This window comes from Oncorhynchus kisutch, unplaced genomic scaffold (genome assembly GCF_002021735.2).
Source record: "Oncorhynchus kisutch isolate 150728-3 unplaced genomic scaffold, Okis_V2 scaffold3918, whole genome shotgun sequence".
NCBI lineage: Eukaryota > Metazoa > Chordata > Actinopteri > Salmoniformes > Salmonidae > Oncorhynchus > Oncorhynchus kisutch.
In genome coordinates this window covers 250,615-278,529 of record NW_022265863.1, presented here as the reverse complement: position 1 = coordinate 278,529, position 27,915 = coordinate 250,615, and the positions used below count along the sequence as shown (strand labels likewise).

The window sequence follows — 27,915 nt, the reverse complement described above, 5'->3', positions numbered from 1 at the left end:
ATAGCTGGCATCAATTCTTCCGGAACTTTAACACAAGTTTCAGGCGGAACTGTACGAGGAACTGACACAGGTGGCGTCGGACAGCTAACACGCTCCTCGGGGCGAATGCCGTGCATACTACGCCAAACCAACAGCTCTCTCTTCACTCTCCTCCAATTTCGTTAACTCCTCAAATGTCTCATAATCTCCCCTCCGTTCATTCTCCTCCAATCTGTCCAATAACTCCTCGACAATCTCAGACTCACCCCTCAACTTCGCCGACTGCTCCATGTGCCCCCCAATTTTTTTTTTTTATTGGGGTTTCTGTGGCCTACCTCCCCGACATCATTGCTGTCCTCTCTTGCTCCTAGGCAACTCCTCAGCCTGCGTCCAGGGTCCTGCTCCGTCCAAAATTTCCTCCCAGGTCCATTCCTCCTTAACGCTGCTTGGTCCTTTTACGGTGGGTTATTCTGTCACGTTCATGGTATGGAGGAGACCAAGGCGCAGCGTAAGATGAATACATACTTTTTAATGAAGACAAAGAACACTTAACAAACTATAGAAAACAACAAACCTGTTAGGGTTTTCTTCTGGTGAAAGAGAGGAGGACCAAAATGCAGCATGGTTATCTTTATACATCTTTAATGAAAGATGAAAAATACAAACAATTTACAAAACAAGAACCGTGAAAAACCGAAACAGCCCTATCTGGTGCAACAAACAGAGACAAGGAACAATCACCCACGAAATTCTCAAAGAATATGGCTGCCTAAATATGGTTCCCAATCAGAGACAACGATAAACACCTGCCTCTGATTGAGAACCACTCTAGGTAACCATAGACTTACCTAGAATACTATACTAAACACAATCCCATTAACTTCAAAACCCCTAGACAAAACAAAGCACATAAATCACCCATGTCACACCCTGGCCTGACCAAAATAATAAAGAAAACACAAAATACTAAGGCCAGGGCGTGACAAAACCAACCGTGAAGCTATATAATACTAGTACAGGCAACTAGACCAAGACAATAACCCACAAATTACCCAAGGAATATGGCTGCCTAAATATGGTTCCCAATCAGAGACAACGATAAACAGCTGTCTCTATTTGAGAACCAATCTAGGCAACCATAGACATAAAAAACACCTAGACTAGTAAAACCCCATAAACATACAAAAACCCCTAGACAGTACAAAAACATACATCACCCTCGTCTCACCCTGACCTAACCAAAATATATAAAGAAAACAAAGAATACTCAGGTCAGGGTGTGACACCCGCAGCAATGTTCCAGCATCTAGTGGAAAGCCTACCCAGAAGAGTGGAGACAGTTACAACAGCAAAGGGGGAACCAACTCCATATTAATGCCCATGATTTTGGAATGAGATGTTTGGTCATGTAGTGTATATTGCAAGCAAAAATAAAAAAATGATATTATTTTATACTAATACAATTGCTCGGAGAAAGACATTTTGTCTTAACATATAGTATAATTTCTTCCAAAAAGAGTTATCAAAATTTACTGGCACCCCTGTTTCAATAACTTTCAATACCTTACTTTGGAAGGATAATTTTTTATGAGATTGGACACGTCTAGGACCAATAGGATTAGGTAGGATTCTTAAACAGAGGAGGCTGGTGGGAGGAGCTATAGGACGGGCTTAATGTAATGTAATGGAATAAATGGACCAGAGTCAAACATGTGGTTTCCATGCGTTTGATTTTATTCCATTCCAGCTATTACAATGACCCCGTCCTCCTATAGCTCCTCTCACCAGCCTCCACTGATCTTAGACCATTCCTCCATACAGAATCTTTCCCGATCTTTTATATCATTAATCTGCACTTATGTCCTGCCCTATTAAACTCAAACCAACAGGTTATCAATGGGGTTAAAGTCCTGAGACCGAGATGGTCAAATAACTATTTACTTGTGGATTTTGAGGATGCTCTGTCCGTACACTCCACGCTCGATTAGAACTAGACGCTCCTGGTGGGCTGGCGAGGCAGAGGAGAGAGTGCGTCATTAGTGTAGAAAAAAGAAAAGTAACAGATGGGACTGTCACCACGTAGCTTCTTTTCTGGGTTTCATTAAGGAATCTCTTTCTGAGAAGCTGTAGTGGTAGCCTGGCAAGCCTATTAGAAGTGGATATAGACGCTAAACTCTGTGACATGATTTCTGTGACACGTTCACGTGTCAGACATTTCCAACTTGCTAACTGGTTGTAGTTATACACATGCCACGTTCCACCAGTTAGCAAGACGGATTTTTCAGAGTTCCGACTCGTATGTGAACGCAGCAGAAATACCAGGGTTGAATGGTGCATATGTAGGAGTATCGCGTTATTCACAACCCACGCTGTTTTCAGGGCAGGCATGCCTCTTTTGTCTACATTAAGTGACTTTTGCAGAGGTTAGGAGATCTTACACAGCAGGTTAGGAGAATTAGGTTATGGTCAGGCAAAGTTTAGGATTAGCTAAAATGCTCAAATTCTCCCTGAAGCGACTCAGAAATATCTAATTTACAATCAGACCTGTCCTGAAATCACCCTCTGTTTCCACTAATGTGATTATGTGTGTACGTAGCAGACCAGATGTACAGTGGATGATCCCAACACCTTAGCTCCTTAACCCCTTAGTCTATAGGCCATGGTACTACTGTACAGTAAGTGTTTCTAAGTAACTCTGTCTTCGTGGAATTGGTTTCCATGAAACAGGCTCTGTGGCTTTAATGTGACCAATACTGGACAGAAAATCCTGGGTACTGAGACTCCATCAGGGACTGCCTGCATCCACTGTGCCAAACAGCTACACACACAGCTATGTCTTACTATACTTGAGGACCAACAATTGATTCCAATTCAAATTCCTATTTTCCCTAACCCCTAAAATAGTCTTTAGAAGTGAGGACCAGAAAAAGTCTCAGTTCTCTGAATTTTACTGTTCGGTTTACTGTTCTGGTGAGGACTTCCGGTTGGTTTACTGTTCTGGTGAGGACTTCCGGTTGGTTTACTGTTCTGGTGAGGACTTCCGGTTGGTTTACTGTTCTGGTGAGGTCTTCCGGTTGGTTTACTGTTCTGGTGAGGTCTTCCGGTTGGTTTACTGTTCTGGTGAGGTCTTCCGGTTGGTTTACTGTTCTGGTGAGGACTTCCGGTTGGTTTACTGTTCTGGTGAGTTCTTCCGGTTGGTTTACTGTTCAGGTGAGGACTTCCGGTTGGTTTACTGTTCAGGTGAGGACTTCAAAAGGTTGGTTTACTGTTCTGATGAGGTCTTCCGGTTGGTTTACTGTTCTGGTGAGGTCTTCCGGTTGGTTTACTGTTCTGGTGAGGACTTCCGGTTGGTTTACTGTTCTGGTGAGTTCTTCCGGTTGGTTTACTGTTCAGGTGAGGACTTCCGGTTGGTTTACTGTTCAGGTGAGGACTTCCGGTTGGTTTACTGTTCTGGTGAGGTCTTCCGGTTGGTTTACTGTTCTGGTGAGGTCTTCCGGTTGGTTTACTGTTCTGGTGAGGACTTCCGGGAGTACAGGCTTTACTGAATGACAACAAAGACAAAACGCAACATGTAATTTTCTTGAATAGTTTGGGGTAGGCCTCGTCTCAGAGGAGTGCTGAGCAGCTGGCATCGAACCACCCCGTCTGGGAGAACATGCATCCTGACGGGCCTTTAGTTGGTGGTGGAAGGTTGTTGGAAGACTGTTGCTACAAAACAGCAAGTGAGAGACAAGAGATGAGTTGACATCAATACTCCCATAGGCTTATACCCATTGCTTGAAAGAACCGAGTGATTATTGCACAAGTGAGGTCATAGGTTATTCAGGAAGTGCTCATAGGCTGAAGTGAAAAGGCGAGTGACGTTCCACAAGCTTGCTACCAGTGAAGGAGAGATGTGACGCTATGCTTCCAAGGTGAACTAAAAGCTACCATATAAAACACCTGCTCTGCTAATGAGGTAACATTGTAAACAATACCACGCAATGCCACCGGGATAGGAAGCGATAAAAATGTGATTCAGCCATTCAGACCAGCCTTACTTACTGAACTTTCATAAACCACATTAAAACGTGTTCACACACACAATTTCTGAGTTCCCTAATTTCAACTAGTTTGTGAAACGCAGCAGAAGTACCTGGGTTGAATGGTGCATATGCAGGAGTATCACGTTATTCATAACCCACGCTGTTCTCAGGGCAGGCCTGCCGGTTTTGACTAGAAGTGACTGTTCGTAGCAGGTTAGGAGAACTTACGCAGGTTAGTATAATTAAAGTGGCAGGTTTGGCGAATTAGGTTAAGGTTAGGAAATGGGTTAGGATCTAGCTACAACCAGGCCTGCCCTGAGAACACCCTCTGTTTCCACTAATGTGATTGTGTGTACAGTCATTGCCAAAAGTTTTGAGAATGACACAAATATAAATTTTCAAAGTCTGCTGCCTCAGTTTGTATGATGGCAATTTGCATATACTCCAGTATGTTATGAAGAGTGATCAGATGAATTGCAATTAATTGCAAAGTCCTTCTTTGCAATGAAAATGAACTGAATCCCCAAAAACATTTCCACAGCATTTCAGCCCTGCAACAAAAGGACCAGCTGACATCATGTCAGGGATTCTCTCGTTAACACAGGTGTGAGTGTTGACGAGGACAAGACTGGAGATCACTATGTTTATTTTTTACATTTTATTTCACCTTTATTTAACCAGGTAGGCTAGTTGAGAACACCTTTATTTAACCAGGTAGGCTAGTTGAGAACACCTTTATTTAACCAGGTAGGCTAGTTGAGAACACCTTTATATAACCAGGTAAGCTAGTTGAGAACAAGTTCTCATTTGCAACTGCGACCTGGCCAAGATAAAGCATAGCAATTTGACACATACAACAACACAGAGTTACACATGGAATAAACAAAACATACAGTCAATAATACAGTAGAACAAAAGAAAACAAAAAGTCTATATACAGTGTCACGGCTCCTCCTCTGCAGTGCAGGGGGCGGTTCCTCCTGCAGGCAGAGGAGGGTCGTTAGTGATTGGAGTCACCTGGGCTCAGGGCATTTAAACGGCTTCTCTAATCACTCTTCTCTCTCTCTCTCTCTGCTCCTCCAGGTATGATCCTGTTGTGTTTGTTCCTTTGTAGTTTTGCATAGTTTTCACACAGATTCACACATCCCTGCACTTTACATACACCTCACATTATGATACTTTCACACCTCATTCCTTTTTCTTAGTTTAAAGTTAATAGTTTTTTGGTTTATAATAAAGAACCTTTTTGATTGGCCGATACCTGTTGTTCGTGTCCCCTCCTTTTTGCCACAGGCTATGAGCCGGCCTGTGACAACAGTGAGTGCAAATGAGGTAAGACAAGGGAGTCAAGGCAATAAATAGGCCATGGTGGTGAAGTAATTACAATATAGCAATTAAACACTGGAAGGGTAGATGTGCAGAAGATGAATGTGCAAGTAGAGATACTGGGGTGCAAAGGAGCAAGATAAATAAATAAATACTGTATGGGGATGAGGTAGGTAGATAGATGGGTTATGTACAGGTGCAGTGATCTGTGAGCTGCTCTGACAGCTGGTGCTTAAAGCTAGTGATGGAGATATGAGTCTCCATCTTCAGTGATTTTTGCAGTTCGTTCCAGTCATTAGCAGCAGAGAACTGGAAGGAAAGACAACCAAAGGAGGAATTGGCTTTGGGGGTGACCATTGAGGTATACCTGCTGGAGCGCGTGGGTGGTGCTATGGTGACCAGTGAGCTGAGATAAGGCGGGGCTTTACCTAGCAGAAACTTGTAGATAACCTGTAGCCAGTGGGTTTGGCGACACGTATGAAGCGAGGGCCAACCAACGAGAACGTACAGGTCGCAATGGTGGGTAGTGTATGGGGCTTTGGTGACAAAACGGATGGCACTGTGATAGACTGCATCCAGTTTGTTGAGTAGAGTGTTGGAGGCTATTTTATACATGACATCACCGAAGTCGAGGATTGGTAGGATGGTCAGTTTTACGAGGGTATGTTTGGCAGCATTAGTGAAAAACATCAGGGACAGACTGATATTCTGCAAAAGGTACAGGGATTGGACTGCTGAGGACTGGGGTAAAGTCATTTTATCTGATGAATCCCCTTTTCAATTGTTTGGGGCATCTGGAAAACAGCTTGTCCGGAGTAGACAGGGTGAGCGCTACCATCAGTCCTGTGTCATGCCAACAGTAAAGCAACCTGAGACCATTCATGTGTGGGGTTGCTTCTCAGCCAAGGGAGTTGGCTAACTCACAATTTTGCCTAAGAACACAGCCATGAATAAAGAATGGTACCAACACATCCCCGAGAGCAACTTCTCCCAACCATCCAGGAACAGTTTGGTGACGAACAATGCCTTTTCCAGCATGATGGAGCACCTTGCCATAAGGCAAAAGTGATAACTAAGTGGCTCGGGGAACAAAACATCAATATTTTGGGTCCATGGTCAGGAAACTCCCCAGACCTTAATCCCTTTGAGAACTTGTGGTCAATCCTCAAGAGGCGGGTGGACAAACAAAACATACAAATTCTGACAAACTCCAAGCATTGATATGCAAGAATGGGCTGCCATCAGTGGCCCAGAAGTTAATTGACAGCATGCCAGGGTCAAATTGCAGAGGTCTTGAAAAAGGGTCAACACTGCAAATATTGACCCTTTGCATCAACTTCATGTAATTGTCAATAAAAGCCTTTGACACTTATGAAATGCTTGTAATTATACTTCAGTATCCATAGTAACATCTGACAAAAATATCTTAAGACACTGAAGCAGCAAACTTTGTGGAAATTAATATTTGTGTCATTCTCAAAACTTTTGGCCACGTCTGTATGTCGCAGACCAGATGTACAGTGGATGATCCCACCACCTTTGCCTACAGGCCATGGCACCTTACATTGCCAATTGTTTCAGGCATTATTGCCATTAAGCATTTCTAAGTAACTCCTTGTCTTAATGGAATTGGTTTTCAATGAAACAAACTCTTTGGCTTTAGTGGTACAAGTACTAGACAGAAGATCCAGGGTACAGAGACTTCACCAGGCACTGCCTGCATCAACCAGGTAGTCTCACACAAACGTATTCAATTATAAACGGTTCAGGTCGTTTTGTCTGCAGTTTTAGATCCATTGTAGATAAGACGTTGAAACTACATTGGCATCCTGACCACAGTATCTTTAACTGTGCTACAGGATCTGATTTGCTTTCCATACTAATAAATAAACACTGAAGGGATCAACATCTGATGTCATGTTGATATGCTTTACAATTCATCTAAAACCAGTCCAGTCCAGTCCCATTACAACATTCACCTAAAACCAGTTCAGTTCCATTACAACATTCATCTAAAACCAGTCCAGTCCAGTTCCATTACAACATTCATCTAAAACCAGTCCAGTCCCATTATATTAATTTAAAACCAGCCCAGTCCCATTACAACATTCATCTAAAACCAGTCCAGTCCAGTTCCATTACAACATTCACCTAAAACCAGTCCAGTCCCATTACAACATTCACCTAAAACCAGTCCAGTCCAGTTCCATTACAACATTCACCTAAAACCAGTCCAGTCCCATTACAACATTCACCTAAAACCAGTCCAGTCCAGTTCCATTACAACATTCACCTAAAACCAGTCCAGTCCCATTACAACATTCACCTAAAACCAGTCCAGTCCAGTTCCATTACAACATTCACCTAAAACCAGTCCAGTCCCATTACAACATTCACCTAAAACCAGTCCAGTCCAGTCCCATTACAACATTCACCTAAAACCAGTCCAGTCCAGTTCCATTACAACATTCACCTAAAACCAGTCCAGTCCAGTTCCATTACAACATTCACCTAAAACCAGTCCAGTCCAGTCCCATTACAACATTCACCTAAAACCAGTCCAGTCCCATTACAACATTCACCTAAAACCAGTCCAGTTCCATTACAACATTCACCTAAAACCAGTCCAGTCCCATTACAACATTCACCTAAAACCAGTCCAGTCCAGTTCCATTACAACATTCACCTAAAACCAGTCCAGTCCAGTTCCATTACAACATTCACCTAAAACCAGTCCAGTCCAGTCCCATTACAACATTCACCTAAAACCAGTCCAGTCCAGTTCCATTACAACATTCACCTAAAACCAGTCCAGTCCCATTATATGAATCTATAACCAGCCCAGTCCCATTATATGAATCTAAAACCAGTCCAGCCCAGTCCCATTACAACATTCATCTAAAACCAGTCCAGTTCCATTATATGAATCTAAAACCAGTCCAGTCCCATTATATGAATCTAAAACCAGTCCAGTCCCATTATATGAATCTAAAACCAGTCCAGTTCCATTATATGAATCTAAAACCAGTCCAGTCCCATTATATGAATCTAAAACCAGCCCAGTCCCATTACAACATTCATCTAAAACCAGTCCAGTCCCATTATATGAATCTAAAACCAGTCCAGTCCCATTACAACATTCATCTAAAACCAGTCCAGTTCCATTATATGAATCTAAAACCAGTCCAGTCCCATTATATGAATCTAAAACCAGTCCAGTCCCATTATATGAATCTAAAACCAGTCCAGTCCCATTATATGAATCTAAAACCAGTCCAGTCCCATTATATGAATCTATAACCAGTCCAGTCCCATTATATGAATCTAAAACCAGTCCAGTCCCATTATATGAATCTAAAACCAGTCCAGTCCCATTATATGAATCTAAAACCAGCCCAGTCCCATTATGTAAATTTAAAACCAGTCCAGTCCCATTATATTAATTTAAAACCAGTCCAGTCCCATTATATTAATTTAAAACCAGTCCAGTCCAGTTCCATTACAACATTCCGTGCGTCTGGACCCCACCGAAAGCGTTAAGAGTGTCAGGGTGATGTTAGTGGTGCCCAATTCATTGATTCTTATTAGAAGCCTGTATGATAATAAACATAGGTCCATTATGTCGTTGTGAATCATTTCAGTTTCAGATAGAAATGTGAGTTATAGACCTGTCATTCCCATTTAAAGACAATCTGGTAAGCGGTAGATCCATTCTGTGCATTTTACTTTCAGCTTCAAAAATCTGAAAATACAAAGTTTTAGGTTATTGGAAAGATATTTCACAACAGTTTAGGTGATACAATGATTCTCTAGAGTCTACAGGGAACAGAGTCAATGAGATGACAAAACAAGACAAAGGAGAGCTAGGGGTTTTATGGATTTAATGGTCTCGTTTAAAGGTGATAGACAATACATACAAAAATACCTTTTCCAATACAACTTGTTGCCCTACAAAAAAAAACTGATAAATGACCTGTTAATTGTTTCTCAAAAAGCACAGAGAAAGTTGTTGGAAAACCGAGTGGTGTAAAAGTCATTGAGAGCCTTCAGCTGTTAGAACAGATGATACAAAACCGTACAAATACACAGAAAGCAATAAGAAAACAAAAGGATATGAAGAGAATACGCCTGTTTATAATACATAGGGCGAGTCCCAAATAACACCCTATTCCCTATTTAGTGCACTACTCTTGACCAGAGCCCCATGTAGGGAATAGGGTGCCATTTGGGATGCAAGCAGATGCTCTTTCTGTACACCGAACCAGGGTAGAATGGAGAGAGAGAGATCACTGTTTAACGGCGAGCAGGGCTTGTACTCAAAAGGGCCTCAGAGCACCAGTCGGTTTTGACGTTTAAATCAGATAAGCTGTGTGGTTCAAGCCCTGAATGCTGATTGGCTGACATCCATGGTATATCAGACCGTATACCACAGGTATGACAAAACATGTATTTTTTACTGTTGTAATTACGTTGATAATCAGTTTATAATAGCAATAAAGCACCTCGGGGGTTTGTGGAATATGGACAATATACCACGGCTAAGGGCTGTATCCAGGCCCTCCTCGTTGCGCATTAGAACAGCCCATAGCCACAGAATATTGGCCGAACACCACACCCGCTCGTGCCTGATTGCTTAAAACGAACAACATTATATAGACAAGGGGGACCTGATCCTAGATCAGCACTCGTACTCAGAAGTTTTGTGAGTATGAGTCCTGAAATTTGATTTGAGAGGTCAACTCCTCGACTAGACCGCATCTGAAATTGCACCCTATTCCCTACAGAGGGCACTTCTATTGACCAGGGCCGTTTATGGCTCTGGTCAAAAGTAGTACACTATATATAGAATAGGGTGCTTTTTGGGACTCAGCCCAGGATGACCCCAGGAGACGCCATGTTTAAGAACCTCCACGGGAGGTGCAGAGGATCAACACCCCACACTGAGGGAATTACAACACACACACACTAACTCATGTACACACACACACGCAAAAGCTTGAAACCCTTTCCGTAACACAAATCCAGCTGTGAACCACTTCACAACCATGACCCTGCTAGCGCAACACAACCATGACCCTGCTAGCGCAACACAACCATGACCCTGCTAGCGCAACACAACCATGACCCTGCTAGCGCAACACAACCGTCCAGTCCCTCATGTTTAGTACATTCCCTGGGTTCTAGAGCTGCCTGGGGAACAGTAGCTTACCGCATGCAGGGTTGTGTTCCAACCCTACTATAAAACACCTGATTCTACTAATGATCTGCCCCTCAGGACCCTGGTTGGCTGTATCAGGTGTGTGAATCTAGTGCAGGGCTGGAGCAAAAGCCTACAATACCCAGTAGATCTCCAGGAGAGTTGGTTCTCTATTCTAGTGGGTGTCAAAGCTTGAGAGGGAGGACGTACACAGGAGGTCCTTTTAACCAACCAAGAGGAAGGGATATACACAGGAGGTCCTTTTAACCAACCAAGAGGAAGGGATATACACAGGAGGTCCTGCTAACCAACCAAGAGGAAGGGATATACACAGGAGGTCCTGCTAACCAAGAGGAAGGGATATACACAGGAGGTCCTGCTAACCAAGAGGAAGGGATATACACAGGAGGTCCTGCTAACCAAGAGGAAGGGATATACACAGGAGGTCCTGCTAACCAAGAGGAAGGGATATACACAGGAGGCCCTGTTAACCAACCTAGAGGGAGGGGGAGCATACACAGGAGGTCCTGTTAACCAACCTAGAGGGAGCATACACAGGAGGTCCTGTTAACCTAGAGGGGGGAATATACAGGAGGTCCTGTTAACCAACCTAGAGGGAGGGGGAGCATACACAGGAGGTCCTGTTAACCAACCTAGAGGGGGGGAGCATACACAGGAGGTCCTGTTAACCTAGAGGGGAGAATATACAGGAAGAAAAAAAGGGAGGTACCATCTGAACTTATCCAAAAAGGAATGCTCATTTCTGTTGCAAAACATTTTCATATGTTGGGCCCAAATGAACACAACCCAAGTTCCTGAGTCTACTGGGTGGGAAGGCTGAGACTGGCTATCAAGGTCACGTTGTAATGTGGTTGACAAACAGTGTGGGGGGGGGGGGACAATACATTTTTTAAACATTTTTTTTTCTTTTTCATTTTAGATCATAAAACTATAACAGCTGTATGGATTAGACTAAACGTCTGTGATTCTTTTTTTTCTCTTTTTTTAAAGACGAGCTATGTACAATAAACTACACCTACTGTAGAACTTTTCCATTTGTCAAAACATCAGGATGGTACAGACAGGTGTAGTAGCAAGCATCGACACGTTAAGGCCTTTTAAAACTACACACAGTAAAGGAAGAGGGGGGGGGGAATTTACACTAAATAAATAAATAAATCCAACTCTTCTCCAACCCAATCTTAAATCAGCATTTTAATTTCTGCTTCAGGATCAACTGGGAAGGACCATAGAAACAGAGATGACATTTTTTTTGGGGGGGGGGGGGAGACAAGGGACCGTCGTTGCACATCGTCCAGTGACAGGGTGGGGTGAGAGGGAGAGTTAAAAGTCGGCTTCCTCACTAGGTTTTACCACAGTAGTCTTGATTTGGGATCAGGTCTGGAGCTAGTCAGTGTTGTAGGTCCTGGCCTCGTGAAGGAAGGGGTTTGGTGGGGGGGGGGGGCGTTACCTGGGGTTACCTGTGCCTGTTCAGGGCTAGTCTGATGGAGTTCTTAACCACCCGCTGGTGGTTACTGCTGGGGAGGGGAGAGGTCACGTCTGGCAGCTCCATACTGGGAAGTCTCTGGAGAATGGACACCCACACACACACACACACACACACACACACACACACACACATGCATGAACACAGACACGCATATTATAAGATTTCAAAATCAACTATTAATTTGAAGACTGCTTTCATGCATTCTAGCTAATAAAAATCAGTAAAGTACCTGTGTTCTTGATGTGTCGATAGTTGGAATAGGCATAGCCTTTACCCCTCCAAGACTTTCCTGTTAAGAGAAACAAAACAAAAAAAATTATGAAATGTAATCGACTGATATAAAATAACTGAATAATGTGAGGTGTGTATTTCTAGAGTACAGTTGGTGTTCGGAGTGCAGTGGGTTGAAAGGAGAGTACTCACGACGTTCACTCCGTCCCCTTGCTCCTGGCCGTCGCTAGACAAAGGGAACGGCTCCTTGAAATCAGAGTCATCACCGGACACCAGCTGGAGAGAGGGAGAGAAAGTGAGAGACTGAAATCATGACCTCATTAACCTGTGCAAAAACGTTTCCCCCCCAAAAAATGTATTTTTATACAGCTCCAGTGAGACAATCGTGAAAAGGGTGATTAATAAGTGCATCGACGACGTCGCCCCCACAGTGACCGTACGTACATATCCCAACCAGAAACAGTGGATTACAGGCAACATCCACACGGAAGACTAGAGCTGCCGCTTTCAATGAGTGGGACACTAATCCGGAAGCTGACAGGAAATCCCGTTATGACCTCCGACAAGCCATTAAAACAGGCAAAGCGGCAATACAGGACTAAGATTGAATCCCACTACGCTGGCTCTGACGCTCGGCGGATGTGGCAGGGCTTGCAAACTATCACGAATTACTAAGGGAAAGCCAGCTGCAAGCTGCCCAGCAACGTGAGCCTACCAGAGCAGCTAAATGACGTATGCTCGCTTCCAAGGCAAGCAACACTGAGCCATGCACGAGAGAACCTGGACTCGGCCCACACACTGGACTCGGCTACTGTCTATTATCTATCCTGTTGCCTAGTCACTTTACCTCTTCCTAGACGTACATAGCCACTTCCTGTAGACATAGCCCTATTATTACCCGCTACTTCCTGTATACATAGCCCTATTACCCGCTACTTCCTGTATACATAGCCCTGTTATTACCCGCTACTTCCTGTATACATAGCCCTGTTATTACCCGCTACTTCCTGTATACATAGCCCTGTTATTACCCGCTACTTCCTGTATATATCTCAGTGTTATTACCCGCTACTTCCTGTATATATCTCAGTGTTATTACCTGCTACTTCCTGTATATATAGCCCTGTTATTACCTGCTACTTCCTGTATATATCTCAGTGTTATTACCCGCTACTTCCTGTATACATAGCCCCGTTATTACCCGCTACTTCCTGTATATATCTCAGTGTTATTACCTGCTACTTCCTGTATATGTATATATATATCCATGTTATTTTTACTCATTGTTAACCACTTTGTATTTATTCCTCATGTGACTATATTTGATCTTTATCTCTGCATTGTTGGAAAATAAGGCATAAGAAAGCATTTCACTGTTAGTCTACGAAGCATTTGGCAGGATTTAGTCTGGATGTGACATGTCCATCCAGGGACCACTCCCTCTCCTCACCAGATCTGCAGGGTCTCGTATCCTCTTGGGGGGTCCGTCCTGTGTGGGGGAGTGAGGTCTCTTGGCTGCAGCGGTGGCTCCGTTCTGGTTCTGCTCTGTCGGGCTGGATGTATCTCTAGAGGAGCCCAGGCAGGGTACAACGCTCCTGCCTACTACTGTAGGAATGGTGCTGCCTGCTGAAGGACTCACCTGGGGGTGAAAAAACCCAATGAGTGAATGAACATTCAAGTTGTGTCCAAATCACAAAGTGGCATTCAAACCAACAAAGGACATTTTGTCTTAAAAAAAAAAAAAGGGTATTGTGTGGGGCTGTCGTGTGCATTTGTTGAATCCCGTTAACGAGGGGGGGGGGGGGGGGGGGGTAAACAGGGGTTCTCACCACTTGGACTCCGTCCCCTTGCTCCCTGCCGTCGCCAGACGGAGGGAACGGCTCCTTGAAGGTCAAGACATCAGCCAGCTGTACACAAAGGACAGAGACGATAAGAGTGTGTGCACCATGACCGGTGCACATCGTTTCTGTTCAAACTGACAGGAGTCATTGTTTTCTACGGGAGCTCTAGCAAACCTCCATGTAGAGGTTCTGTTGAGTAATCTAGATGTAACCTAGGTTCTGGGGAGTCGGGGGAATTCATTTTACAATACAAATTCAACTCACTGGCTCTGCACTGTCTTTCAGCCTCTTGGACTGATCCTCCAGCGTAGGGGAGTGGAGTCTCTTGGATCCGTTCTGGTTCTGCTCTGTAGTGCTGAGAGAGACCACGCTCCTACCCACTACTGTAGGAATGGTGCTACCGACTGGGCCCGTTGGGGCAGAGGGCTTGGACTCTAGAGGGAGAGAGGAGGAAAGAGGAGGTTAGGAGAAAGAGAAGGCAAGGGAGAAAGAGACAGAAAGGAGTGAGAAATGAGAGGGGAGAGCGGGAGTGAGAAAAAGGTTAATAACCCAATCAGTCTCCCTTCTCAATCAACCACATTTCAACACTCCTTTAGTGCAATTTTTCACAGCCGTGACTTTCATCAACACTAGTATGTAGACCGTGTATATCTGAGAGGAGAGACGAACGCTGGACACTCACTTGATCCAATGACGGGGATGGACAACCCCTTCTCCTGATCGGCCCTGGGTGGAGAGACGTCTGGCACCGAGGAGCTGTTCTCCACAAACAGAGAAGCTGGCAGCTTGGGGGGTGTCAAACTGCACGGGACAGAACAACAAGATGATTGGCTGGCAGCTTGGAGGGTGTCAAACTGCACAGGACAGAACAACAAGATGATTGGCTGGCAGCTTGGGGGGGGGGGGGTCAAACTGCACGGGACAGAACAAGATCATTGGCTGGCAGCTTGGGGGGGGGGGGGGGGGGGTCAAACTGCACGGGACAGAACAAGATGATTGGCTGGCAGCTTGGAGGGTGTCAAACTGCACGGGACAGAACAACAAGATGATTGGCTGGCAGCTTGGGGGGTGTCAAACTGCACGGGACAGAACAACAAGATGATTGGCTGGCAGCTTGGAGGGTGTCAAACTGCACGGGACAGAACAACAAGATGATTGGCTGGCAGCTTGGAGGGTGTCAAACTGCACGGGACAGAACAACAAGATGATTGGCTGGCAGCTTGGAGGGTGTCAAACTGCACGGGACAGAACAACAAGATGATTGGCTGGCAGCTTGGGGGGGGGGTCAAACTGCACGGGACAGAACAACAAGATGATTGGCTGGCAGCTTGGGGGGGGGGGGGGTCAAACTGCACGGGACAGAACAACAAGATAATTGGCTGGCAGCTTGGGGGGGGGGGGGGGGGTCAAACTGCACAGGACAGAACAACAAGATGATTGGCTGGCAGCTTGGAGGGTGTCAAACTGCACGGGACAGAACAACAAGATGATTGGCTGGCAGCTTGGAGGGTGTCAAACTGCACGGGACAGAACAACAAGATGATTGGCTGGCAGCTTGGTGGGTGTCAAACTGCACGGGACAGAACAAGATGATTGGCTGGCAGCTTGGTGGGTGTCAAACTGCACGGGACAGAACAAGATGATTGGCTGGCAGCTTGGGGGGTGTCAAACTGCACGGGACAGAACAACAAGATGATTGGCTGGCAGCTTGGAGGGTGTCAAACTGCACGGGACAGAACAACAAGATGATTGGCTGGCAGCTTGGAGGGTGTCAAACTGCACGGGACAGAACAAGATGATTGGCTGGCAGCTTGGGGGTTGTCAAACTGCACGGGACAGAACAAGATGATTGGTTGGCAGCTTGGGTGTCAAACTGCACGGGACAGAACAACAAGATGATTGGCTGGCAGCTTGGGGGTTGTCAAAGTGCACGGGACAGAACACGATGATTGGCTGGCAGCTTGGAGGGTGTCAAAGTGCACGGGACAGAACAAGATAATTGCGCTATTAAGTTAAACATGTTATGATGACCTGAAACAAGGAACATGAAATAAGAAAAATACACATTTCATTTATTTTGTCAATTGTGGAAAGAAAATTTTATCTGGGAATAATACATTTTTCAGGAAACAAAAGCCTAAAACTTCTAGTGTGAAACGGTACCATTATGTTCAGTAGTGATGAGGTACAAGCATAAACTACATGTGACCCATCTTCTGCTGTAGCCTTGAACATATTATAAACATGGGTGGCTCGGGTCCTGAATGCTGATTGGCTGACAGCTGTGGTATATCCGACCATATACCACAGGTATGACAAAACATGTCTTTTTACTGCTGTAAGTACGTTGGTAAACAGTTTATAATAGCAATAAGGCACCTTGGGGGTTTATGGTATATGGCCAATATACCACGGTTAAGGGCTGTATCCAGGCACTCCACTTTGCATCATGCTTAAGAACAGCCATTAGCCGTGGTATATTGGCCATATAGCACACCTCCTCGTGCCTTATCGCTTAATTATACAAGTCTCCCTGGTTCTCCCAACGTTCTACGTGAGGAGTACCCACCTGTCGTCTGTGTCTGAGGCGGCCGGCCTGGACGGTTTGCAGACGGAGGTGGGAGAGCTGAAGGGAGTCCCGGAGTCAGTGTCTCTGGAACTGTCCAGCTGACTGCCGTCGAGAGAGGACCGCTTGGAACTACCGCCGTTGGAGTTCCGGTTCAGCTCCACTATGCTCTGTAGGGAGGGCAGTGGGGAAAGATGGGTGTGGAGAGGGGAAAGCCAGAGGGACAAGGAGAGAGAACTTAAATACAAAGCCAATCACGATGGTGGTGATTTGTTCAAATGCATTTCTTTAAATAAATATATACATACGTCTAAACTACACATTGGCTTTTCTCAATGTAGCTTCCCTCAATAACCCCTCTCCTGGCCCCCTTTTCAAAACGCATTGAGAACAAGGGCCGAGGGGAGGGCCCTTGAAATAGGGTTGAGAAGGAGACAAGGAATGGCAGAAAAGGAATGGAGCCTAGAGCCTCTGCCTGAAGAGAGCATCCATCCTACCCTCTTCTTCCTCTGCACCAGCTCAACAGGAAGGTACTGGTGGAGCTGCTTCTTCTTCACGTGTGTCGCTTCGATCTTCATCCCATCCTTCAGCATGTTGATGTTGTTGGCCTGCCTGTAAACTGCAGAAAGGGGTCATGGGGTCATTTAGAGCTCTCTCTACCAGCATAGACAGATGTAAAACGGATAGTTAACTCAAATTATACATTAGTTTCCTTAGCATAGAAGCAGTTCTACGGACACAATTTGACAGCAATTCATGCTTTGGTTTCCCTGGCACTGTTATCACATGCTAACGGTTTAGCATTTGTGGCACAAATCCCATTCAAGTCATGGGACCGCTATTAGCATTTTTCATATTCAAAATCATCCAAAAGTATCTAGAATTGATTGTGAAGCTCAACGAAATCACTTATAGATGATTTGAACATGACGCGCCAAAAATGCTAATATCAGCCCCATGACTTGAATGGGATTTGTGCCACAAATGCTAAAACGTGAGCATGTGGAAACAGTGCCGGGGAAACCAAAGCATGGACTGTTGTCAGCAGTCTGTTACAGCCGAAGGAAACCAATAGGTCCTTTGGTAATTTGGGTGAACTAACCGTGTGACTGTGTGTGGTATTACCTGTATCTGTGAAGGACTGGATGTCGTAGGTCAGGTCGATGTTGACGCTCTCTGCGTTCTCCACTTTCTTGAAGATGATTCCAATGAACCACATGGAGACAAACTCGTTCCTTTTGGAAGACAACACAAATATCAGCTGGGTACAAGGAGATAAACTGGTTCCTGCTAGAAGACCCACCACTAACATCAGCTGGGTACAAGGAGATAAACTGGTTCCTGCTAGAAGACCCACCACTAACATCAGGTGGGTACATTTGTCTGACATTTACCAAACATCTAAAAATGCTTCAATCTGATCATTCAAGACAGACAAGATCCAAATCGTCTCCATGTGCTCCCTGGTGGTAGCTTGGGTCAGTTCGCCCTGTGGGGTGTCTCACTAAAAAACAAAAAGCCTTGACTGCTTTGCACTAGCTCTTCTCCGACTAGCACCGACTTTGCTTGTCGCTACTTTGAGGAAAAACGTAATTACTATGACTAAGATGGGGTTGTCTCACCTAGCTACCTTAAGATCGATCCAATAACTAAGTCGCTATGGATAAGAGTGTTTGCTAAATTACTAAAAATGCATACGTAAAAATGCTAACTAGCGTCAGCGTAACGAAGCAGATCCCCATAGCCTTCCAGTCATTGTGCTAATTGTAGTTGCATTTGCGCTAGCGCTAATTAGCAACTTCCTTCAAACTGCACGCAAAATTATATTCACGAGTTCATCTGACAGTAGATAAAGGGCCTCAGTGCCAAAACCTCAAAATAGTCCATTAAGTGAAATATCCACCTACACAGGGCACAAAGCCATGCAATATAAACTCGCTCAGTGCAAAAAGGTTTTTTAAAAAGGTTTCCGTCTTGTGCCGTAATGAACAATATTTCTGGTGCCTTCAAACTTCAAAAGGTGTGGAGCCTAAAGACTCACTCGCTACAGCTCTCCTTGTTCCCGGGGAAGGATGTGGGGTTGACGTGTGCCAGGGTGATGTACTCATTCCTCTCCAGGTTCCCCACCAGGACACGGATCTTAGACTCCACCAGACCAATCCTAGAGGGAGAGGAACAGACATATCTTTAGATTTGGGCCACCTTTTAGAATGGACACCTTGTTCGTGCCTTTGAGCATTCCATTTATCCAGTCACGACGAGAACTTGGAATATGGTACAAAGCACTGTTTATGTATCTGAAAATGTTGCGAACGGCTATTGGTCAATATTATGCCTTCAGAAAGTATTCACACTCCTCGACTTTTCCCACATTTTATTGAGTTACAGCGTGAATTTAAAATGGATTAAATTGATATTTTGTGCAACTGGCCTACACATAAGACCCATAATGTCTAAGTGAAATGACATTTCTTTAAATGTTTACAAATTAAAAAGGGACGTTTTCCAATGCCTCGTAAAGAAGGGAACCTATTGGTAGATCTGTTTGAAAAAAAAAGCAGAAATTGAATATCCCTTTGAGAATGGTGACGTAATTATACTTTGGATGGTGTGTCAAAACACCCAGTCACTACAAAGATACAGGCGTCCTTCTTAACTCAGTTGCTGGAGAGGAAGGAAACCGCTCAAGGATTTGACAATGAGGCCAATTGTGACCAAAACAGCTAGAGTTGAATTGCGGTATTGGGAGAAAACACTGTAGTTACGCCACAATACTAACCTAAACAGATTGATAAGGAAGCTTGTATAGAAGTAAAATATTCTAAAACATGCATCATGTTTGCAACAAGGCAGTAAAATTAAAAACTGCCAAAAATGAGGCCCCAAAAAATAGTATGTTCTGAATACAAAGCTTTATGTTTGGGGCAAATCCAATACATCACACTCTTCATACTTTCAAGCATGGTGGTCGCTGCATCATGTTATGGGTATGCTTGTCATCGGCAATAAAAAAATAAAATAACGAATTGAGCTATGCTCAGGCAAAATCCTAGAGGAAAACCTGGTTTAGTCTGCTTACCAACATACACTGGGAGACAAATTCACATTTCAGCAGGAGAATCAACTAAAACAAGGCCAAATATACACTAGTTGTTTACTAAGAAAGACATGGAATGTTACTGAGTGGCCTAGTTGTGGCCTGGGGTAAAATGCCTGGGGTAAAATAAACAGATATTTTCTAGGACCTTAGGAGCGCCACATTCCTGTGTAAAACAAAACACTTACCATTCTAATTGGTTTTCTTCTGTGGATGCACTGGCAGTCAGAACAATATAATGCCTGTTAAAGACAAAAACACATTGGCATGCAAATAAACACCAACTATTTCAACATTCATAACCAATTAAAGTTTTAAACATAAAAAAAAATATATATAAATACGTACTTGTACTTCAGGAAGAAGTTGGGTGGCTGGAACAGTTTGGACCAGTCGGTTTTCCCCTGAAGGATGTCATCTGTAACACTGAGACCTGTTGGTGGAACACATTTAGTCATCTCTTGTGGACAGACGCATGTAACATAGGATGGTACCATCCGTCAACAGAATGTGGGATGCAACGATTAACGAGGAACTTCCTTCCGGTTGCGCAGACCCCCCCCCCCCCCCCCCCCACCCCTCGCTGATCATTTGGACAAATCAGGACTTCACATCTTCTGGATTTCAGAAGTGGAAAGGACATTTGGCCATTGCTTTCCTGAGAGAGTCTCTGTTTAGGGGAGGGGGGGGGGGGGAGAGAGAGAATTCTCTAGGCTGGTTAGGGTCTCCTCTCATACAGATACCCCCAGAACATAATCAAACATCTGACACAATTACACAAGATTCTACTTCTAGTTTTCCCAGATGACATTTAGAAGAATGACCACCACCATGTTCTATCAACAGAGTCATACAGGACCACTATACAGAATTAGCACAAAGCCTTCCTCACTGCACAGTGTAATAATAGGTTGTAAAATAAAGCATTTTGAGATGAATCCTGCTGCAAATAGAGAGAAATATAGATTTATTGTTTTGGCCATTTAGCCGACACATTTATCCAAAGCGACTCGCAGTCACATCTGCCTACATATTTATGCATTGGTGGCCTGAACCAGGATCAGTTGTGTACTTTTAGCTCATAATGAACACAATAATATGGATAGAGGGATGGTGGGGGGGGACCTGATCCTAGATCAGCCAGGTTAGGGTCAGGAGTTAGGTACCCACCGTATTTGAACTCCTCACTCATGATGGTGCGTGTGGAAGAGGAGACGTTGTAGGTAGAGTTCTGCTGGGGGTAGGCTGGCGTGATGATGGGCATCAGGTGGTACCGGTCTGACGGATTCACCTGGAGACGGGTGGAGAGGAGAGTTGACACAGGGCAAGAGCAGCTTCATCGCCCACAGACAAACACACAGCATCTTCAAAATAAGCATTTTATCCATTTGTTTTGTTCATTCCATATTTTATTGCGGAATTTGTGCAACTTGAACACACACACACACAAACTCAGCAGCAGACACCTACTCGTGGATCCCAAACAGGTAGATTCAGATTGCTGTCTTCAGGCTGTTTCAAAAGCACAGGATTTGGCCATTCCCTACAGAACAGATTCAGTGAATTGATAGCCTTTCAAAACAATGGAGATTTCAAAGCAACAATGTTTCTTTACCATAGCGGGTCATCGACTACAGGCTACCCATATCATCATCACCCATTTAAACCAATCAGGGCCCACATCATCATCACCCATTTAAACCGATCAGGGCCCACATCATCATCACCCATTTAAACCGATCAGGGCCCACATCATCATCACCCATTTAAACCGAACAGGGCCCACATCATCATCACCCATTTAAACCAATCAGAGCCCACATCATCATCACCCATGTAAACTAATCAGGGCCCATACACACAGTGCCTCAGATTAGTGCTGATCTAGAGTCAGGTCTCCCTTATACATTGTGATTTTAAAAAAGGCACATTCCTAGATGAGTTATCCTGCTCTGAGATGCTTTGTGAGTCCTGGATGTGGAATGTAAATTGAGGGTATGGGGCTCCTTGTGTACCATTTGGAGAAGACGAGGAAGAACTTGTGTACGAGAGTGGCGGCCACAGCGTTGGGGTAGAGCTGGCAGGTCCTGGCTACCAGCATGGCCCAGGAGACTCCACCCAGGAAGCCCAACATGTTGGAGTAGATCCCACGGCCTGGGGGACAGGGAGAATCATATATGCCATTTACCAGATGCTTTATTGCAAAGCAACTAACATTCATGTGAGCATAAAATGTGTTAACAAAATGGGTCATATTCAGTAGGTTCAAAACAGAAAAGACCAGCTAGAAAAGACCAGTCAGAAAAGGGGAAGTACAAAAAAAAGAGGCTACATTTAGTTTCCCAGTCTTAAAATATATCTAGAAATGTTAGGTGTGCCTTAATGGCGTGCTCTGTAACCCAGCTGGTTATAATAGATGTATAGAGGGGTCCTCTGTAACCCAGCTGGTTATAATAGATGTATAGAGGGGTCCTCTAACTCAGCTGGTTATAACAGATGTATAGTGTGGTCCTCTGTAACTCAGCTGGTTATAATAGATGTATAGAGTGGTCCTCTAACTCAGCTGGTTATAATAGATGTATATAGTGATTTTCTATCAGCCCATGTAGTCACAGCTGTTTACACAGTAAGCAGGAAACTCACCTCATCCACCACCAATGTGTAGCATCCACCACAGTGATGCTCACCTCATCCACCACCAATGTGTAGCTTCCACCCCAGTGATGCTCACCTCATCCACCACCAATGTGTAGCATCCACCCCAGTGATGCTCACCTCATCCACCACCAATGTGTAGCATCCACCCCAGTGATGCTCACCACACATCAGCTATCAGCAGAGAGGTGAGGAGTGATACATGCCGATTAGGAATGAGGTGGATTATTAGGTGGCCATGATGGGAATTTAGCCATGACCCCCGGGGTCAACACCCCTACTCTTACGATAAGTGAGAGTCAGGACACCCATTTCACGTCCCGTTAGCTTCAGAGGCAAGCCAGCAGTGGGATGCAGGGTGGTATGCGCTTGCAATGCCAGGGTAGTGTGTTCAGTTCTCAGGACCACCCGTACGGAAAATGTTTGAACCCATTACTTTAAGACACTTTGGATAAAAGAGTCTTGCTAAATATCATACATTACAGCCTATAATATTAAATGGTAGATATTAAATGACAAATATATGACATTCTATTCTAGGTGCTGACTCACGTTTGGCCCACAGCTTGATAGCCCTCAGGGTTAGTCTGAAGTTCTCCTTGTTTGGTACCAAGTACAGGATCTCATCTGTCACTCTGCAGCCTGGAGGAGGAGAGAGAAGAAATCACTAGTCTCAGAAAAGTCTAATTGATCACAACAAGAGTAAAGGGAGGGGTGTTAGTTCCACACGGATGTCATTCCAAAGCTGGTGCTGTAGTTGGGTAACAGAGTTTAACATTGCTACAGGTATGGGTACCATGCATGTAGTACCATAGAACCTAGTACGTAGTAATATATGTAGTACCAAGTATTACTACATACTAGGTTCAATGTGGTACCATGTTATATGTAGTACCACGTACTAGTACTTGGTTCTATGTAGTACCATGTGCTAATAAGAGGTTCTGTGTCGTACCATGTATTACTATGTCCTAGTACTAAGTAGTACCATGTAATACTATGTCCTAGTACTAAGTAGTACCATGTAATACTACATACTAGTACAGTACTATGTTCTAATTAGTACCATGTAATATTCCTATGTACAGTGCCTTCAGAAAGTACTCATACCCTCTTAATTGTTGTTGTTCAGTATATTACTGTTGATGGATTCTATTACAATGTAACATGTTTCAAGATAAACTGTAGTTTGTATACGAGGAAATTGCCTATGATCAGAGAGCAGGGTCAGACCCAGGACAATGAAGACGGACGGGGTGTGATTCTGACTATCTGGCTAAACAAAGAGAGGACCATGGACACTCCACAGGAGAAAGGAGGGAAACTCATTGGGATTACAAAATGTATAGCTGTGGAGGAGAGCATTAGCAACCACAGGAAGAGAGAGCATTAGCGCCACAGGAAGAGAGAGCATTAGCAACCACAGGAAGAGAGAGCATTAGCGCCACAGGAAGAGAGAGATTTAGCGCCACAGGAAGAGAGAGATTTAGCGCCACAGGAAGAGAGAGATTTAGCGCCACAGGAAGAGAGAGATTTAGCGCCACAGGAAGAGAGAGATTTAGCGCCACAGGAAGAGAGAGATTTAGCGCCACAGGAAGAGAGAGATTTAGCGCCACAGGAAGAGAGAGATTTAGCGCCACAGGAAGAGAGAGCATTAGCACCACAGGAAGAGAGAGCATTAGCACCACAGGAAGAGAGAGCATTAGCACCACAGGAAGAGAGAGCATTAGCACCACAGGAAGAGAGAGCATTAGCACCACAGGAAGAGAGAGCATTAGCACCACAGGAAGAGAGAGCATTAGCACCACAGGAAGAGAGAGCATTAGCACCACAGGAAGAGAGAGCATTAGCACCACAGGAAGAGAGAGCATTAGCACCACAGGAAGAGAGAGCATTAGCACCACAGGAAGAGAGAGCATTAGCACCACAGGAAGAGAGAGCATTAGCACCACAGGAAGAGAGAGCATTAGCACCACAGGAAGAGAGAGCATTAGCACCACAGGAAGAGAGAGCATTAGCACCACAGGAAGAGAGAGCATTAGCACCACAGGAAGAGAGAGCATTAGCACCACAGGAAGAGAGAGCATTAGCACCACAGGAAGAGAGCATTAGTACCATTGAGGCTGCGGATGCAGCGGATGTCCAGGTTCCTCAGGTGGGAGTCTCCTCTCAGATCCAGGTTATCTGGGATGGACTGCAGAGCCAGACGCGCAAACAGCAGGTCAATCTGCCCAGCAACAAGACAGCGCAGGTACACTTTAATTACACTGGGCTCAAATTCAGTAGAAGTACAGATCTAGGATCAGATGGGACCACCCGCTAATTCAGTAGGACTTTAAAAAAAAAAGGAATTCTAAAATGTTGAAGTACAATACTACTTATAGTCTGTATCTACTACAGGATATTGTGATTTTGGGTGATGATTAAATAGTGATTATGTTATAATTATGTTTATGCCAATAGTATACTATAGCTACCTATGCTTTCTGTTCAAATATGCCAAAAATTCACGTAATCTTGGGTCTGACGCATGGTGAGAAACGAGCTGCATCATAAACCTCTAATTTCCAGGGTCTGTTCTTAACTTCAAGACTGTGTTGAGGTTGATCTACAGCCTGACCTGGGTTCTGTTCTAGTTCAATATGAACGTAAATGTGTTGGATGTGAATGTTGAATGAATGTGTTCCCTCCGCCGTTAAAGATTTGGGTTGGTGAAAATCCACTCTGATGGTATACCCATCTCACAGAGTGTTGAAATAGACACCATTTGTACATCCAAAACCCCTTTACCTCGATGCCGTCGAACTTGAATTTGATCACAGGTACAAAGGCATCCTCCACCGCCTGAAAGAAGTGCGTCATGTTTAAAGCAATTTGACAGGCCAAGTCAAAGGTACAGCAGAACAGAGATGATAGCCATAATATACATTAAGGAGATAACTTGAGGACTGGCAATTTTAGTGGTCATGCCTTGGCCTCCAGCACATTTACAGTGTCAACATAGGTTAAAAATCTGGTCTACCGCCTTTTGACACAATCACTCTTAATTTTTCCTACACTGTCATCCTCTCGCACACTGTTCAATAAAATATGAGATTCCTTTATTTTCAACTATCCAAATATTATCCTGAGAAGGTTTATTTTATTTAACCTCACCCGTAGGTCTTTAATCTCTTCGTGCAGTTTGAGCTTTGCAAAGAATGAGTCGAAGAAGTCTGTCCTCTCCACATGTCTCGGCGATACACACAAGGCATCAATATCCGCCCCTGCAACGCAAACACACAAAACTTAGCTACACATTTGACAGCACACAACAGGTGTCTCATGCAGACATGCACGTGTTCTCTTTAAGAGTCAGGATAGGACATTACCTTTAGTGTGAACTCCAAGCCGGTAAGACCCAAAGGTGAAGATCTTTCCCCCCACATTGGTTATCGCCGATGGTGGGAGGTTCTGAGGGGAATTAATGTGTAATACATGTTGAGTGATATTGACATCATTCTCCCATTGATATCATAGCAGAGTAGGAATGATTTGCTCTCTGTAAAGCAACCACTAATGCACACAGTTCAGTCGTCGTTGTTCTTCAAGGAACCTACCTTCGTTTCACTGATCTCGGCAATCCATTCCTTGACAAATGTATTCAACTTCCCAAGAACTGCGAGTCTATGGGAAGTAGCATAATGTCAATCAATTCACATGTCCACTACGAAACCCAGCATATCCCAAACACACATGAAAAGAAGGAAAAACCTGTAACTCTATAACCTGGAAAACATTTAAGCAAAATAAAGGTAATCTAAAAGAACAAATACCACCCAACTTCAACCAGTGCAGCTGATACAGGATCAGTTTTATGTTTTAGATCTTAAAGAATAAGATTATAAGGAGAGGTGGGGGGGGCTGATCCTAGATCAGCACACTTCCTCTGAGACACTTTTTGAATACGGGCCCAGGCGTGTAAGTAAACATATTGTTTTTGATTTAGTTGGGTTAAGTCTGACAAAGACCTCCGGGTGGAAACATTGCACAATAAAAAATACAAATAAACTATGGGAGTATTGATCTGTGCAGGCATTGTTTTCTTTATTTCATGAGAACGACATCTCACCTGTGGTTGAGTTCGTCCTCATCCTCAAACACCCCAAAGGGTTTCATGGCCTCGCTGAGCTTGTGTGTGTACTGATGGTCCACCTCCCTGGGGAAGGCCATGCTAATGGATGAGGTAATGCCATAGTGTTTCTGAGGCTGCTGCCCGCCATGCATACTGTTACTGTTCCTGTACAAGTCAACACAGAGAGGAGGAATAGTATGTTATAGATATGATAGAAGCCCTGTTGAATTGTTCAAAGTTGTTTGCAGTCTAGTCAACTAAACGCAACAGTGAAGGAAGTTCCTGATTAAGGAAGTTCCTGATTACCTGAGGTCAATACTTTCTTGAGCAATCTGTTTAGTTATCACGTAGCTACCTAAACCTTAGCAAGCCATTTTTTTGCTTTGTTTCCCCAAGCCACCAAATTTACTCTATAGTGAGCTACATGCCATAAACAATATTTGCATTTGAAGAGCCATCCTATGTTTAGTGCACACACTGGATGAAAAGCAAAACACACAAAGACACAAACCGGGGACTAACTTAGTTACTTTGATGGTGCTTCATTCATTTCCGATTCATTGAGCTGGTCTGGATAGATTAAGTACAAATAGGTAACTAACGAGGTCAGTATCTGTCTGCCATGACGCCGGCGCCAGCTGCAAATTACCTGGTATAGGTCACTACACAGACAGGGACGTTTACAACAAAATAAGCCAGCCAGCTAATGTTAGCGCTTTTGTAAGCAAGTTAGTTAGCAACAACGTTGGCTATTAAGTTGGGTAGCTAGCACACGTTAACGAAAATACATCTATATGACCATCTAGTTATAAAACAGGAACTCAAAGGCTCGAACGTTAACGTCGTTAGCTAACAAGTTAGCTAGCGCTGATTATAAACAAAATACCTTTAATCAACAATTAGCTAGATAACGTTAGTTAGCTATAATGAAATACAAAACAACGACATATAAAAACCCATCGAGTCATCAAGCTACTTTAGAAATATATATGTCGGGGAGCAAGTTAGTAAAGTTAACAGATGCACCAAATAGCTAGGCCTTTGTTAGCTACGCTAACTGCCTCAGCCTCGCATTGTTGTGATGATAGCCGTTCGTTAGCAACTAGCTGGCAGTGTTAGCCTAGCTAGCTAACGTTACATATTCGATCATATTTCTACAACACACATGTTGAAGAGTGAACAACATTGCAATGTCTTAAGCATATGTGCAACTTACGCTGACATTTCTTTCATGACCCACCGATAACTTTCTCTTTTCCTTAGAACAAACTTGTAGAAAACATGTAAACTCAGCCAGCAGCAGCCCCGACCCTATTTATAACAATAGCTAGTTAGTTACACTCCAATATGGCGCTCAAGCAGTCTCTGTATCCC

General features: G+C 44.1%; 1 protein-coding gene across 3 annotated transcripts; it reads right to left on the bottom strand.

Annotated features, from left to right (window-relative positions):
- Nucleotides 1–9,194: 9,194 nt before the first annotated feature.
- On the bottom strand, nt 9,195–27,915 carry LOC109876040 (poly(A) polymerase gamma-like). Of its 3 annotated transcripts, XR_004209120.1 has the most exons (25): nt 27,758–27,890; nt 26,539–26,706; nt 26,027–26,093; nt 25,799–25,880; nt 25,584–25,693; nt 25,218–25,271; nt 24,543–24,654; nt 22,980–23,069; nt 21,788–21,926; nt 21,243–21,315; nt 20,943–21,063; nt 20,121–20,205; nt 19,961–20,014; nt 18,717–18,836; nt 17,801–17,910; nt 17,173–17,294; nt 16,679–16,845; nt 14,792–14,910; nt 14,374–14,543; nt 14,098–14,175; nt 13,719–13,907; nt 12,461–12,544; nt 12,267–12,326; nt 11,067–12,112; nt 9,195–11,023 (listed from the first exon to the last, which is right to left on the bottom strand). XR_004209120.1 is itself a non-coding variant. In XM_031821200.1 (24 exons), the coding sequence occupies exons 1-24, from the start codon at nt 27,772–27,774 to the stop codon at nt 12,005–12,007; spliced, it is 2,499 nt and encodes an 832-aa protein (XP_031677060.1). In that variant the 5' UTR covers nt 27,775–27,915; the 3' UTR covers nt 9,195–12,004. The 3 variants fall into 3 exon arrangements, 2 of the variants coding, with proteins under 2 accessions (XP_031677060.1, XP_031677061.1); XM_031821200.1 differs by having other exon boundaries at nt 9,195–12,112; nt 27,758–27,915; XM_031821201.1 differs by lacking the exons at nt 9,195–11,023; nt 11,067–12,112; nt 12,267–12,326; ... (3 more) ...; nt 14,374–14,543; nt 14,792–14,910 and adding an exon at nt 15,710–15,779 and having other exon boundaries at nt 27,758–27,892.

Excerpts from the sequence above, each read along its gene's own strand:
- LOC109876040 (XM_031821200.1), bottom strand. Across the intron at positions 21,316-21,787 it reads TTCCTCGTCTTCTCCAAATG|GGAATGGCCAAATCCTGTGC; the intron begins GTACACAAGGAG and ends TCTGTTCTGTAG. Across the intron at positions 16,846-17,172 it reads TGGTGCAGAGGAAGAAGAGG|AGCATAGTGGAGCTGAACCG; the intron begins GTAGGATGGATG and ends CCCTCCCTACAG.